General features: G+C 40.2%; 1 protein-coding gene across 2 annotated transcripts; it reads right to left on the bottom strand.

Moving 5' to 3' along the window:
• rbm26 (RNA binding motif protein 26) lies at positions 1–12,372 on the bottom strand. 2 transcript variants are annotated; one of them, XM_039795388.1, is made up of 22 exons: positions 11,885–12,372; positions 11,550–11,668; positions 11,293–11,411; positions 11,033–11,124; positions 10,686–10,951; positions 9,836–10,111; positions 9,482–9,724; positions 8,036–8,176; positions 7,773–7,913; positions 7,426–7,534; positions 7,127–7,283; positions 6,385–6,576; positions 4,599–4,697; positions 4,427–4,495; positions 4,226–4,324; positions 4,002–4,076; positions 3,321–3,488; positions 2,872–2,976; positions 2,565–2,768; positions 1,460–1,546; positions 1,217–1,330; positions 1–671 (listed from the first exon to the last, which is right to left on the bottom strand). In XM_039795388.1, exons 1-22 carry the CDS (start codon positions 11,941–11,943, stop codon positions 582–584), a joined length of 3,024 nt encoding a protein of 1,007 aa, XP_039651322.1. In that variant the 5' UTR covers positions 11,944–12,372; the 3' UTR covers positions 1–581. The 2 variants fall into 2 exon arrangements, with proteins under 2 accessions (XP_039651322.1, XP_039651321.1); XM_039795387.1 differs by having other exon boundaries at positions 582–671; positions 4,599–4,700.
• Between the last annotated feature and the right edge of the window lie 3,697 nt (positions 12,373–16,069).

Below are 16,069 nucleotides of genomic sequence, written 5' to 3'. Positions count from 1 at the left end.
TTTTTTTTTTCATCTTTTTTTTTTTTTTTTTGGCAGGATGTTTTCAGACCATTTCAATTCTTTATTTTTTGTACAATCCAAAGTAAAGCCAATAACTGAGAAGCCAAGCTTTCACACAAATCATTTAAACCCAGACATAAAATATTTACATATGAGCATTTAAACCAGTCAACCTAATATTATTCTGCAAAAAGCTACAGTCTGTCATTCTGTTAACTTACAACACTGGTTTTGTTTTCTTAAACAGAGTTCAACAAAGGTGTCTTTAAGTGATCAGTAGTCACATGTCCAGACAAACTGTGTGTTTTGTGAAGCAAAATAACAAAAAAATACTGCACTATTTCTACATTAAGAGCATTAAAAAAATTCACCATTGTTGCATCTGGTATACACATTAAAATTAATTAAACTCGCACATGGTTCATCTGCCAATTACACATTTGTGAGGAAGAAAAAAAAAGTCTAGCCAACATAAAATGTGCCTTGATCGTTCATGAACAGGCATTGAAATCCTATGAAGTTGCTGGATTGTTACTCGTCTTCCACACTAGTGCCACCTGGGATGAGCATCTGACTGATCTTCATCTGCGCCAGGAGCGAGGCTCGTTGTCGTCTTCTTCCTCATCATCATCCTGCAGTAATGCATCGTCACTCAGCGACTCTTCTGGGTACTGATAGGAGAAAAAAAAAAAAAAAAAAAAAAAAACACTTGAGATTCATGTTCTCTATAGATGATTAAAAAGTGAAGGAAAGAGCTTTTATTTTGAGCATCATCCACACTCAACTTGCAGCATTTATTTAAAAGGTCTCGAGAGGAACTAAATTCTCAACTCAAGAGTATCATGCAACAGATAGGCCAGCTGCTTAAGTGGCCTTGCGAAAGCCACATAAAGGCAATCCTCGCTGTAATGTGTAATGGCTCCCTCTTGTGTTCTAAAAATGTAACAACAACAATTAAGTTTAATAAGCTTTCCTCATTTGGTATCTGAACAGAGATCATCCAAATATATTCACGAAAGAGATTATTTCCTGGTGGATGTTCATTCTAGGATCAATATTAGCACTGAAAGAAATAGGACGGATCCTGCCTGATCCCTCTCCTTAAGGTTCATTATCTTTATAGCCCCAAACACAGAATTAACAGTCTCGATCAGCTACCATAGGTGCTTTAAAGAGAAACATAAAATTATATGCACAGTGAAAAATCTCCACCAACCTCATCCTCCTCTGGTTCTGCCTCATCAGCATCCGCAGTACTGAGAGTCGCGGCGGCCTTATGCCAGGCCAGCCGTAAAGTCTGGTTGTTAAACCTCACTCCATGAAGAGCCGCCTACAGGTGGGGAAAACCCAGAGAGCAGAAGGGGAAAACTTGATTAGAGGAGAAAGAGATCATGAAGTGTAAAAAAGGTGGCAGATTTTGGTGCTCCAGCTAAAGCAAAGTGGCTGGTAGTTGACTCACCTGTTCTGCCTCCGCTCTCGTCTTGTAAGTGATGACTGCAGACAGGTTGTTTTCATCAATCTGGCAATCTTCAATCTCTCCAAATTGCTTAAAAATTGTGAACACACAACATTTTGGTCACCTTATAAACTTATTTCTGTGCAATTCAAATTACTGTGCATTTTCTTTTTCAATTACCAAACATCTTAAGTGATAAGTTTTTTGTTTTTTTTTTATCTACAAGTTGCTTTTAATATTGCAGCTTCTTTACCTCATTCCCACAGTTACATTTAATTTGAGATTGGTGGTAGGGGGACTGAGATAGGTAGGACTTGACAAGCCTAGGCTACTTTCTATCCCTTTTGAACAGGTCTAGTGTTCTGTTTTGTTTATTATTTATTTATATTTATATATATTTTTGTAATAGTTTTAAATAAAGATTTCTATCATTTATTAATCAGTTCACATTTTACAAAAGCTTGCGTGCTGCACATCTGGATAACTGAGTTTCTGACACCCTGTGTCTTGATCTGTTTTTCCTTCCATTTTTTGTCTTCTGATGGTTGAGGAGAGGATAGTCTCACATTACCAGACCTTCCTCCACAGCGCAGCATAGGAGGGTCTGGCTAGTCCATACAGCATTCCAGGATGGGAGAAAAATGTGCTGGGATGTTCTGGTTAATTGGCATTTCGAAACCAATCACAATCGTCTTGGGCGGTGCTAAGCGCTGCTTGGAGCCCCGGTGCCGTTGGTAAATAGCCTCGGGAAGGAACTTGTTTTGGTGGAACATGTGTACATTAAAAAGTTGTTTTAGAAAACTCAAAATGGACATATAGTCTAGCTAGCTGTCTGGATTTGCCCTGCAGCGACCTTGACCATAGTACTCATCGGAATTTAGAATTCACATAGAAAGCGAAAGGTAATGGACATCCGGCTGAAAAAGACGTCCAGCGGAATTTCCGGCAGACTGACCGGCAAGCACTGCATGCCCACCCCCATCAACAGCTATGCTAGCAGTAACAGTCCTCTGATCTCCCACCCACAGCTTCCATCAAAAAGGTTATATTGGTTAATTGTGGATATCAAATCTCCTTTTCTCAGTAATGTAGTTATAGGCTAACTTACAGCAAAGTGTGGCAGAAGGTCTACATGGTCTGCCTCGGTGAAACCAGAAATCTCCATCGCCCGTGGTCGATAGTCCACGAATGCATGCAGTGACACACCTCTTCCCCGTCCTCTGGAGCCCCTTCCCCGGGCCCTGAGAGCACCGCGTCCCCGAGCGTGGCCCCCACGGCCTCGTCCTGGTGACAGGAGTCCCCTTTTAGCCGCCTGGGTACAAAACAAAAACAGGGATGGAAAGAAGTCAAGCAGAGTACAAATATCTGGCTGATAGCTTGAGGGACAGCTTTCTCTTTTAAGATCAAGTCAATACCTCAATTTGCAGCTGGGTGTACTTGATCTTCAACAAAGCGGTGTCCTCTCCCGTCTGGGTCTTCTTGTACAGATCCATCTCAGCATCCAGCAGCTCCTTCTGTGCCTGAACAAGTTATCCACTCACATCAGGAAACTGATCAGGAACTAATAAGTCAAAAGGGAACTGGATAGACAGAAAATCCGGTTGCCTTTGACTTTGTACTTTTAGGTAAACATAAATGCAGAATAAAAGCAGGGTTAAATAAAACCCTTGAGCTATAAAGCTAATGCTGGTTACCTTCCACAAACTAAAACTCAAAGCAAAGCAGGGAAGCTTATGCATTACTGCTTGCAAGGTGAGGAGATATTCATACATCAAGAGTGAGGTAAAACCGTGTGTGCAAGTGTGTATGCGTGTGTGTGTGCGCGTGTGTTGCATGGATGGCACTAGCTGGGAGAAAGCACTACCTGGGCCTTGCTCTTGGCTGTGCGTAGTGGGTTATTGCTGCCTGAGATTCCCTTTATCTCCTCTTGTAGTTTGGTGATGCTCTTGGTTAACATGCCCAACGTTTCCATGATCTTGGCTTTATCCTCTGCCTTCATTGCTTTGTTCTTCTCAAGTTTGGATATCAGGAGCTGAAGGGGATGGTAGCAGAAAAACAGAGAATTTTAAGTGTTATTTGCGCTGCTTTCAACAAAGTACTTTAAAAGTAATATGGATCATTTTAGCCTTTTCGTTTTTATGTTATTTGAAAAGGCAGAAACAAGATGGCACTTGACCTTCAACCCTTTGACAAAGACCACACAGTAAATGAGTAACAGATTCAGTTGTCACACACACACACACACACACACACACACACACACACACACACACACACACACACACACACACACACACACACAAAAAAAAAAAAAAAAAAAAAAAAAAAAAAAAAAAAAAAAAACACACACACACACACACACACACACACGGGCTTGGGGACTCATGTTGCCTTATGTTGTTGAAGTGGTGAGTCAGACCTCTTACAGCTAACACACTGACATTTCTATTTGAATTTTGTATAGAGAGGTTGTGGAATCAAAATGCAAACAGGTTATTGGGACACTTGAATGTGTAAGACAGACCCCTAGTTCAGATTATTTTACCTTCTGTGTCTCAATGTGCTTCTCCAATATTTCCTGCTTCTTCTTCCTTACATCTTGCTGTAGTCTTAGAGCTTCCTGTGAAAGGAATTGTGCAAAATTATTAGGTACTGTCTTATGTTTTTAGTATGAAAATCCAAGTTGCTTGCTTCCCATTTCATTCTCCTATTGTGGCCTTGCTTCTGAATCTCTCCACTTGCCACCATTCCCTCCGTTTCTCTTCTCACCTGTTTCTTCTTCAGGGCTTCCACTGAGGTTTTCTGTGCTGCCTTCAGGGCAGCGGGATTGTAAACTGTCTTTGTGAGGCCCTTGGACGTCGAAAACACCTGAAAAGGGAGAAAAAAGGCCGCACATAATATTCACATGATTTAAAATAGGTTAGAAATTCAAAAAGAACATTAGTAATTCTGAACAGTGAGAACACTTACTTTTTCAACAGGAGCTGCTGGTTTGGCAGCGAAACCTAAACGGTCCTTTACCGACAACTTAGAGGAATTCTGCTCCAATGGGGAGAAAAAATTAAAAAATTTGCAATTCTTCTGCAGATTTTGACAAGCATATGCAAAAAAGAACATTCTCAAGACCATCACCCACACACACCTGAGAGGCTACGCTGGAATCTTGGGAGGGCTCAGAGTTTGCAGTGAGCAGGGGTCCGAGGCGATCTTTGACAGACTGCTTAGGAGAGGCGGCTGAGGGCTGCTGAATGATAAAGGAGACGTTCATCACATTGTCTCGATAAATGCATCAGTGCATTTGAACATAGCCACTGTCATACAATTCTGATGTTACGCTAGCAGTTTAATAGTCATTTTGTTGTGCTGAACTTTAGGTGCATCTGTATCATCTACTTTATTTACAGACTTCCTAAGTCTTCTAGAATGACTCACAACACAGTTCTCTGTACCGTTACCTGAATATGGAGGTAGCAGTGGCAATAGTGCAACTGCCAAGTGTCAAAATGTGAAAGCCAGTGGTGTCTCAAGCTCAGTTTCACAAATAATCAAAAACACCCTTGAAGAGAAGATGGCTGTATGTTACTGCACAACAGTGTGAGCCATAAAAAGGAGCCTAGTGATTACATCAAAACCTTATTATTGTATTATGTATTTTTTACTGATTTTTATCGTATTCTGTCGTATATGCGGAAGACGTTGGATCCCAGCGGCTCATCAATCCTGTTGGTCTTTCCCTTTGTTCAAACTTTCGGTGCGTTTCATGTTTTATTCTTGAAATACATAACCGTGCAAAACGCTGCTGTGTCACATTTCATGATGTGACCGTTTATTACAGGAGATTCATCAGAATTAAAACTGGAATAGCATTGAATTGATGCGTTCCATCCAGACAACAATATGTTGTCCTGGAGAAGCCTCTTTTCATTTGTTGAGCTATTGTTGTCATGACTGTATTTATCAAATCACCAAACTCTCTAATTTATATTCAATTTCACCCATTCCATTTGCATTTTGCACTGTTACACCTACATGAACCAAAATAACAGCTGTGCTTGGAGATGCCCATGCAGTCCGTGTGCCCAAGACCCACCACTGTGCACTGGTCTTTTCACCTGTGTGAAATAGGGCCCTATGAACTGGTGGTGGTAAGATATCGTATGATGTTATTTACGTTATCCACTAGCAGAGGTACAATACCCCAGCAAAGTGATTCAACAATGTCCGGTTCATTACAAAAATCTGTTAAAACTGTTTGCTTAAAAAACTATTTTAGTCTCTCAAAATTCTACAAGTCAAAAATATCTCAAATTAGGGCTTAATTCCACATTTTACCTCGTAACGATAAATGAACGATAATTTCATTTCTTTGTGATTCACCGACAGACACTGCATTTTAGAATTTTTAAAGTTTAAAAAAAACGTCTTTTGCATGATAAAAATGTAAATAGGCTATACAATCTATTTCTTAACTTCTAATTAACTTGTTAGCCCTAACTTTGAACCAGCAAGTTGCGTTTTAAGCTCCTCTTTTGTTCTGCTTGTGGAGAGCTACGTGACACACAAAACTATATTGATGAGGACCGGCGAGTTAAATCGGCCATCCAAGAGTACACCAGGCAGACACACAGCTGACAACCTGCAGGTGGAGGCGCTAGAGACAGGCTTGGACATACGACGCCGCAGGCCGCTGTGGACTTGTGTCAGAATTTCGATGTTGATACATTTTCGATTAATCGTCCAGCCTATCTCGAATGTAATTTAACTTGTTTCAAGAATCGCATGAAATTAACTCGTTATTCACAAGTTCATCTTACTGGAAATACTGACCCAGGTGAATACTAGCAATATTTTGTGTTGGTGTTAAGGCAAATTATTTTATAATAACCACATGTTATGAGATTTAATTCAGATTTAAACTAAACTTTTACCATGTCTGGCTGTGGCTGAGGCTGCTGCTGTGATTGAGACTGGCCCTGTACATCACTCCCATCGTCCCGAAACCAGTGCACCCTGATGAAGCGGTTGTTGAGAACAGCCTCTGTACTTTGCATAGCCCGCTTGGCCTCGTCTGGAGAGGCAAACTGAATCAGTGCCCCCTCTGGGTCATTCTGGAAGGCCACCTGTTAAAAAGAAATAAAATTGGTAATGTGAGAGTAATATTAACAGCAGTGCACACATACTGTAAGTCCTGCAGGTAACACTGGATGATTTTTTTTTTTTTTAACTTTAGCTCAAAACTTTCAGGTTATCAAATTAAGAGAAGAGCAACTTCATGATGTGATTTTCCCCTTCCCATCCCAACTGTCACAGTAGCTATCCTTCAAAATCCATTGCATGAGATTGTTTGACAGAAGTTTAGTTTAGTTTCTCCTGTAATCTTTGCTGGCTTTACCCTAATTTGGTTAGACCACAATTCCTATTACTAATATTACTGGTTTACTGGTAGATTACTGGTTTATCAGATAGCTTAAATAGCCCAATTTCAAAAAGATCTAAATATTATTTGTCAAAATCTTTGGACAGTACACAATAAACAATATAAACATAAACACAACATTAAGATTGATTTATATAATATTTATATTATAAATAATTATTTACATATCATTTATTGACTACTAACCATCAAAGCTGTGATTTTCATATCTATAGCACCACATAGGGACTGACCTGTAGGTTAACAATGGTGCCAAACTTGCTGAAATGTTCATTGAGTTTGCTGATGTTGTTGAGCTCGGGGGGAATTTGTCGAACCAGCAGCTTGGCGTTAGGAGAGAATGGGACTCTTTTGTGGTAGCCCTGGTGGTTGGGTTTGTTAAAGTTGGGTCTGGACAGAGAAGATCATTTGTTAAACAATTCAATGAGTGTGATATCAAACATGCCTCTGTCAAAAGGCTTTACAATGCTTAACTGGGTTTAAAGGGAGCATATGACTTATTTTTTAATACTACAGGAAAAAAGCATCTTACTTGTCAAACCAAGGTTTCTTGGAGGAGAGGCCTCCATCATGGGAGACAGGTGGCCTCTTCCTCGAATCAGATTCCATAACGATCCTCATGCTGTTGTTTGGGATCTTGTCTGGTGGGAAGCAAACAATGACTACAGGGCACACCTCTCAAAAAGAGATCACAACTCTAGAGCAAGACTTTTAAACAGACAGCCAATACACAAATACAGTAGCATGAACTGAACACTGGTATTCTCCTTGTTTGTGAAGCAACAACAGTCCACCACATGCAAATGGTAGAATATAGTACATGGATGTTTTAAGACAATCTATTCAAAGCAAAAATGGTTCAGTTCATGTGAACAATACCTCTCGGTGGATGGTCCACCTCCCCCATTGTGAGGCCAATGAGGTTGGGTCTCTGGGCATTGACCCGATGGCGGTAGATCGGCCTGGAGGTATTGGTGATGCTGGGAGCCTCAGGATTGTACACATCCGTCTCATAGTTGTCTGGTCAGCAGAGAGAGGGTTATTTAACTCATAAAACAGAAAGCTAAAAAAAAGGTACAGGAACAGTGATTTATATATATATAAAATAAATCTGTAACATCAAAAAGACAGACAACCATTACCGGAGGTGAAGCGTGGCACTGAGGGCTGGGGAAGTGAGGAGCGCATGCCAGAGGTGACAATGGTGGGAACAGAGCTGGTCATGGAATTGGGAGGAGCATCCATGCCCGACGGTTGCAGAGGAGGAAGCGGAGGAGGAGGACCTGTGTCAGACAGAGTTAAACAAACAGTTATAGAAGGACAAGTTTAGACAAAACAACAACTAGTCCAACCAATTTTGTTAATCTGCCCTGAGCTGAACTGGATATTATTCTAGCTGTTCACCAAGTAGGTAACTCATTTTCTTGCCATCTGTTTTTAAGATACTTTTCAGGTGAGGTAGCATACATACTAGTGATGCACCGAAATGAAAATTCTTGGCCGAAACCGAAAACCGAAAAAAGAGGAAACCAAGACCGAAAACCGAAACCCCGAAAGAAATTAAGCCAATTATTAGTAGCATTGCATTTATGGCTATGACTGTGTACTAACTTTACTAAAATCAAGGCATTGCAATTGTATAAATTAATATTAAAGTTTAATTAAAAAAATATCTAGCAGAAATATGGCTACAATCTGATAGTCACATACAGTATACAGTAGCCTAAGAACAGAATAGCTTACCTATTGTTATTATTATTATTATTATTATTATTATTATTATTATTATTATTATTATTATTATTATTATTAGAGGCAGTTTCTTGCAGGATTTCACTGAACATATCAGACAACGAGGGTGCATGCCCCTCATCTGGTGCAGAGAGATGAGTCTTTTTCTGCGCTCTGATCTCCTCCTCGTCGGCTGCTCGTCGTGCTCGTCTACGTCTCCACGCGCGGGTTCTCTGCATCCATCGCGGCCTGGATCATTTCTCGTGCGCCCTGCTTTATTTCCGCATCCAAGTAATGGTCTTTATAACGCCGGATCAAGTACAGCCTCGATGAAGTGCAGAGGATCCGAAGACTAAGATGCAATTTTTCATTTTGTTTTCACTCCGTGGTCCGTCTCAACCTCTTTGCTTAGGAGACGCTTTGCAGGTGGAACGGGTACTGACACAGGTGCAGGTCGCGGTTTCTGTTTGCGTCATCACAACATTTTCGGCCGTATTGTTTCGGTGATAATAGTATTTCGGTGGCCGAATATTCGGTGCATCCCTAATACATACTTTTGTTGTATAGAAAATTTTGCAGTTTGAAACAAGCATTCTATATGGGTTTATTTTGTGTCCAATTATAGGAACAGCCGACAGGACGTAGGCTTGGACCTAAGATGTTGCATAGCAATGCAATTCTGAAGAAACTATACATGTAACTGTTATTATTCACACACACTCTATGGCGCTTTTATATTTAATCCAACGTGGAATACAAATATTATAATAACTACATTATTTATTATAATAAACTTAAAACATAAAATGTTTGGAAGAATGGAAGTTAGCAATTCAAAGAAATGTCTGAATGCCTACCTGCTACAGGTGGAAGGCTGGGTGGAAGGGTGCCCGGTGGGGGCACAGGGGGGCGCAGGTTCACAGGTGGGGGGTTCATGAGAGGTGGTGGTGGTGGAAGGCCTGGGGGTGGTGGTGGGTCCACACCTGGGATTGGTGGAGGTTGGAAGGGCAGCATATTGGGCAAATTGACATCCTCCACTACAACTGGGTCACTTCCATGGTCAAAAGGACACATGTCCCCTCTCATGCAAAAGCCCTTCTCTGGAAAACATGGGAGAAACATGTAGAACATCAAACACACAGAACAAAAAAAAAAATAAAGAGCCAATCGACAGTCTTTTAATGGAAACCTGTTTAATCAGCTTTTCTTACCATCATAGTCACGGCATCGCTTCCTCTGTTGAGGGGGTGGTCCCCTATTAAAAAGGCCACGATCCACAGGGTGCCCAGGGCGGAAGTCTGACCAACTCTCAGTGGTGTTGTTGCTATGATGATGTGTGGGGGCGATGACTGTAATGGTGCTGCTCAGTGTTGGTACGGGGAATTGTGAAGTGGTTGCAGTGGGTACCAGGGCTGGGGTGTAGCCATCCCCACTCTCTGGCCTGTCCACTCGATCATGATCAAACTTCAATTTACCAGGATCTTGTTCTGCAAATAGGCAATTATGGTCATGTACTATAGTAATAAAATAAAAAAGGCAAGAATACCAGTGAGAAACAAGACTTACACATTACAAAATTTTAAACTTGTTTTCAGGGTATTTTTATCCTTAGTTGATCCATTTCAAAATATCCAGTTATTATGACCAGCTGTCTGAGATGCTATTGCTATTGGGAAGCATCAGTTCCAAATGCTTGGGTCAATGCAGATAAGTGGTCATATACAGTAACTAATTCATAAAATTATATATAATTCATAAACAAGAACAGTTAAATAATGCAAAAAAACAAAGACAAATCCATCTCAGGAAACCAAGAGATAAGAGAGATTTGTGTTCAAAAAGCTTCTTGGTCAGATCTAATCTGACGGGACGGACTTTAAAAAAGGTCAGCAACAAACGGGATCACAGTTTAAATTAACTGAATTTTGAGCAGACTGCAAGATGTAAAAGAGTGTGGTCATTGCTCTCTACACAGAAAAACACTGGTTCGAAGTGATTCTGCTGGTGAGCATGTGTCGGCGGCCTTGGATCATTTTAGATCAATCGATAAGGTTACCTTACCTGTACTCCTGCTTCCAGACCGAGTTCTGCTGTGTGACCGGCTCCTGCTGCGATCTCGATCCCTATCTCTGTCCCTGTCTCGATCCCTGTCCCTTTCTCTGTCGCGGTCTCGGATGTGATCTTTGCTCCAACTCCGGCTGCGGCTACGACTGTAACTGCGACCTCTCCTGCGATTGTAGCGATCGCGGTAGGAGTCCCTCCTTGGTGGAATGCGGTCATATTCCCTCTTCCTGGAGCGGTCGTCTCTCTTACGATCATCTCCTCTCCTAGAAGTTTGGGTAAAAAGACATGATAATCAGTGAAAGAAAAAAAAAAGTTGAAAGAGAAAGGCAGGCAGTTGTGCAGACCTGATATCTCTGCTGTAACGTGAGCTTGATTGCGATGGGCTGTGATTCACTCGCCGAGGAAACTTCTTCTCCCGTTCGTCTTCCCGGTTTGTCTAAGCAAAGAAAAAAGTAACTTCAAATAAATGTTTTCTATCCAAGATGGCCACTGACATGAGAGGCCCTCCATAATGTTTGGTATTGTAAAGTGCCATGTGATGGAACAACAGTATACTTTAAATAGGTTTCTCTGTCCAATATTCTTGACATTATAAGAAGATTACCTCATCTTTTTTCTGCTCATCTTTCTCAACTTTGATCAGAGAGGATGGTTGCTCTGGCTGCGGGAGGTAGTTTTTGTTGTTAATGGCTTCAAACAGCTTATCCACAAATGGCTGGGTCTCTGAAAGAAGTTAATAGTGCAAATTGAAGAATATACAGTATATTAATACACTAATAAACAATTACACACGCTGGATGGCGTGATAAATGAAATAAGACTGGCAAAGTACATATTTCATGAAGCAGGGGGATTAATTACCTTTCTGGAGAAATACATCCAACTGGTCTATACACAGGGCTTTAAGTTCCTTTTCACTTTTGTCTTTCTTCACCAAAGCAACAACATACTTGGCGAGGGCAGACGGGTCAGCATCACAGCTGGAATTGTGCAGATAAAAGCCATAAATAACACGAACATAGCAATAAATATATAAATGACAAATAGCCCAGAAAATACGTTAGCGGCAATGAATGTCACCTTTAAATGTCGGTGTATTGTATTTCTAACAGTAGCTTGTGTAACTCAGACTGGGCTAGATTGGCTAAAGTTGATTTGAGGTAACAGCTCAGTCGCTAATAACTAACGTTACTTACATAGGCTCGAGGGTTTCAGACAGCCAAGTTTTCAAGGCATCAAGGTTTTCAATGATCATTTTAGATATAGCCGAACTTCCCCTCCACCACGGCCAGAGTTAACGCTAGCTGGGGGGACGTTACTTATTTCTTTAAAAGGATAGCCGACATTAGCTGGTGAAACTAGCCCCTTCAGTGGTATTTGGCTGTGCTGCTAAACGTTAGCTAGCTGCACAGCCGCGTTAACGTTACCGAGCTTAGCTGCACTAGCATGCGTATTTCCAGGCCTCAAATGTGCTGCACGATTCCTTGACTCTTGTAAAGTATTTATAATGGAAATGCAAACTGGGCGAATCTGTTATTTCTCAACGTCCTAAACAACTAACCCTGAAGTTGTAAATTATTGTATCTGTTTATCTCAACGGAGCACCCACGCTGAACTTGCTACTTTATCCCCTCTCACTAGCTAACATGCCATGGCGACTATTTACTTCCGCCTGTGTTCTCGTTGAGAAAATATCGCGAGATGGTCTATACGCGTACCATCCATGGTCTTTTCTGTTGACTTCTAAAATCTATGGTCTGTACCTTATATACTGTCTATGGTCTGTACTAGACAGTATGGTACTACTATGTACAATACGGAAGAGGATTAGGGCCACTGGTGAAAAAAGTATTTGAGTTCTGACTTAATTCTCAGAATTCTGAAACAGTCATAATGGTAGTATGGTACTACTATGTACAATACGGAAGAGGATTAGGGCCACTGGTGAAAAAAGTATTTGAGTTCTGACTTAATTCTCAGAATTCTGAAACAGTCATAATTCTGACTGTTTAAAGTCAGAATTCTGAGAATAAAGTCAGAATTCTGAGAATAAAGTCAGAATTCTGAGATTAAAGTCAGAATTCTGAGTTTAAAGTCAGAATTCTGAGTTTTTTCTCAGAATTCTGAGAATAAAGTCAGAATTCTGAACTCATTACATTTACATACATTTTTCACCAGTAGCCCTAATCCTCTTCCATAGTACCAGGCAATGACATTGATCGTGAAACAACCATACGCTTGTTTTGGAGCTTTCCTTGTACTGTTGTTTTTACAAAGTGCTTCACAATTGAGGATAAAGTACAGCTCAAATTTAAAGGTCAAACTCATCACACATAAAAATAATTTAAAATTAAGTTTATGTACTGGTATGCACCTTTGACCAGAACTTACTAATTATGTTATCATTAACAACCTGAACCCTCAATTCATCTTTAGAAAACTGTGGACACCTGGTCTAAAGCATGTTTGAGGCGCACACAAATAACAGTATATGTGTGTTTTTTTGTCGTTTATATGACCCCATGCATGGTTCAGTTTGTGCACTTTAATCACAGTTGAAGTAGATGACAGCAGGGCACCATAATGAGAAGGGAAACTGAAAAGAGTAAGGCTACTTGTGTAGATAATGGGATGCAACACGCGGTTGAACAAAATGAAGGTTATTCAGGGTTTCCCCCAAAAAAGTTTATTAGCCCGGTGGCAAGGTTGTCTTGCCTGGGGCCAGTCACAGATTTATAGCAGCATTAATGTAGAGCCCAATAGTTTATGCAATAAAAGAGTCATGGAAGAAAATCACAAAATTTTAAATTTATAAAAAGCTATAAGACAGATTCCATAGGGCCAACATCTTAAAAAAAATAATTCTCAGTGGTTTAGGCAACTTAAGCCTGGTGGGCCTCCAGGCTTGCAATAGGGGAAACCCTGTTATCAGATAAATATTGAAAACCTAACTTGTCAGCAACACTGTATCTGTATCTGACCCTTGTAAACATCCTATCTTTATTTTATCTCAAGGTTGACCTAATCTCAAAGAAAGTCAATATACCCTGTTAAAGCTGCAGTGGGTAGAATGCAAAAGAACTTCAGAATTTGAAGTGTAGTAAGACCACGGGCTATGCATGCCCAGAACAGCCAATAGGAACACTCTCTCTCTCTCTGAAATGATCTGTGAAAGACCAAAGTCTCCCATCACACAGGCTAGATTATCTAAGGCCTGGAAACAGAGCCAAGAAGAAGTGCAGAGGTCTAGTTTAATAAATAGCTAGAGTTAAAATCAATAATACATTTATTATGGAAAGTTGAAAAGACTATTCAGGTGTGGAATAACCTACAGGATCACTTTGAGAAATGCACTTTTTATTTCAAGTATGCTGCACAAAGAAACCAGGCATACATTTAACCAGCGTTAGCCCTGCTTGTAATGGTCAATTAAATACAGCTGTAAGCCTTTGCATCTTTACTATTGATTAGTCTCATATATAGCAAACAACAGCATGCATCATAAATGCCAGGTGTAATTACTGTTGCTGTTTGTGTTTACAATGTTATAGGGTATAAAGTTAGGTGCTATTGTTGGCTGGGGTTCACCATCAGCAGCTTTTTTATCATTATAATGTAACACCAATGGCCACATAGACTCCTCTCTCTTCAGATGCACTTTTCAACTAGTTTAATACCGCCCTTGCAAATCCTGGGCCGTGCCTCTTCACCTCAGCACAGCCCAGTCGTGTAGCATCAAGCGCTCCTGTCCCCTCCACCTCAGACAAGTCCAGTGATGCAGCATTTAGTGCACCTGTCCCCTCGACCTTAGCACTTCACAGCAATGTACCGCAAAAGGCTGCACCAATGGACCCTCTGTTTTAACTGATAAGGTAAGAAGAGTTTGTTTAAATTTCTCACAGAAACTCAGTACAGCTATATTGTGCATAATGCGCTGAAGTTGTAAGTTTTTTTGTGTAATACTCTTATTTCTATTACATTTATAAATCTTTCTGTTAGCACTGGTTTCTTTAATATTGTATTTTGTACAATGCCTTCCTTGGATTGTATTTAAAACACTGCTCTTTTTCAGCATCACAATTTATTGATACAACTAATGTATCGCTCCCCACTGGACCTTTGTCAAGTGTTTTATGTTTCTAAAATAAAACATCAAAAGCATTGTTGTTTATTGTTTATTAAGGATCCCAATTAGTCATCACTGTAGTGAAGACTATTCTTCCTGGGGTCCAACACAAGACAAACACAAACAAATAGTATAAAGCAAAATACATATTGTTATATTAGAAAAATGAAAACCTCCTGGATTTTGTAAAACAAAAAGGCACAGTAGCATGTTTTTCATGTTATAAAAATAACAAAAGAAAACAGTAACATGAAATAAAATATCTACTTAAGAAAGAAATAAAAAAAGACAATAGAAATGAATAACCGAATCAAACAGGTTTGAACCTAAACTCCTTGCTGATAACAGCTTATCTTAGTTTCTTTTTTAAGCTTGAAGTATTTCTCATTAGGATTAAATGTTCCAATAGGTTACAGCTTTATACCATTGTTTTAAGAGCATTGGTTCCGGGCATTGGCAGAGTAAAGCCATATCCTACAGCCAGTCTGATATCATAACCATGTCTAACATTGGTAGGTAATAGCTGCGAGAACAGGTTGGTGGGTTTACGTAATGTACAAATATTCTTAAAAAATACCATCAGGCTGCATGCTAGTCTCCTTGTGGGGCAGCGAAGAACAAGGCGAGCTGCTCTTGACAAGCTCCTGTTTTGACGCACTAGACCAGATCATAGAGTAATAGTACAGATGAGACAAGACTAGAGACTGCATTACTAACTTAATTGTTGACTCTGTCAACAGTCGAGCATAACTTTTAATGATAAAGATGTTTCTACTTATTTTGGACACTATGTTGTTAATATTAATAGTCCATGATAATGTTTTATCAATCGTGACACCCAACAATTTAGCCACTTTTACCTGTTCGATAGCATTTCCCTGCAATGAATGGCACAGTTTGTGGTGCAACGTTAATGCAGCTTTGAGCCCAATATTATAGTTTTTGTTTTTTGTTTTCTAACCAGCATTAACTCTTGTTGCAGCAGCCTATTGACTTGTTAGAAAGCATAAAGCTATGCAAGTTTGAGTGTATGGACACAATGATTCGTAGTGGAATTGGCAGAGATGCAAGGGGCACCAGCTAAAATCTTGCCCAGGGCACCAAATTGGTCAGGGCCGGCCCTGAGCACACCAACTCCTCTCTTTCCTCTTGCTAAAACTGTTCTGCAACATATGTGATCCCTCTCAATAAAATCATGATGTGACCAACATTCTGGTAAAATAATTGTATTCACACAAACAGCATATAAACCAGA

The sequence above is a fragment of the Perca fluviatilis genome, chromosome 3, assembly GCF_010015445.1.
Source record: "Perca fluviatilis chromosome 3, GENO_Pfluv_1.0, whole genome shotgun sequence".
Classification (NCBI taxonomy): domain Eukaryota; kingdom Metazoa; phylum Chordata; class Actinopteri; order Perciformes; family Percidae; genus Perca; species Perca fluviatilis.
This window is presented reverse-complemented; position numbering and strand designations above follow the sequence as displayed.

What these genes read in the sequence shown, in the direction of transcription:
- rbm26 (XM_039795387.1), bottom strand. Translation starts at nt 11,943, where the DNA reads ATGATCATTGAAAACCTTGATGCCTTGAAAACTTGGCTGTCTGAAACC. An exon ending in TCTGAAACCCTCGAGCCTAT is followed by an intron (nt 11,669 to 11,884) that starts GTAAGTAACGTT and finishes GCACAATTCCAG; the next exon opens with CTGTGATGCTGACCCGTCTG. An exon ending in CAGAACCAGAGGAGGATGAG is followed by an intron (nt 672 to 1,216) that starts GTTGGTGGAGAT and finishes TTCTCCTATCAG; the next exon opens with TACCCAGAAGAGTCGCTGAG.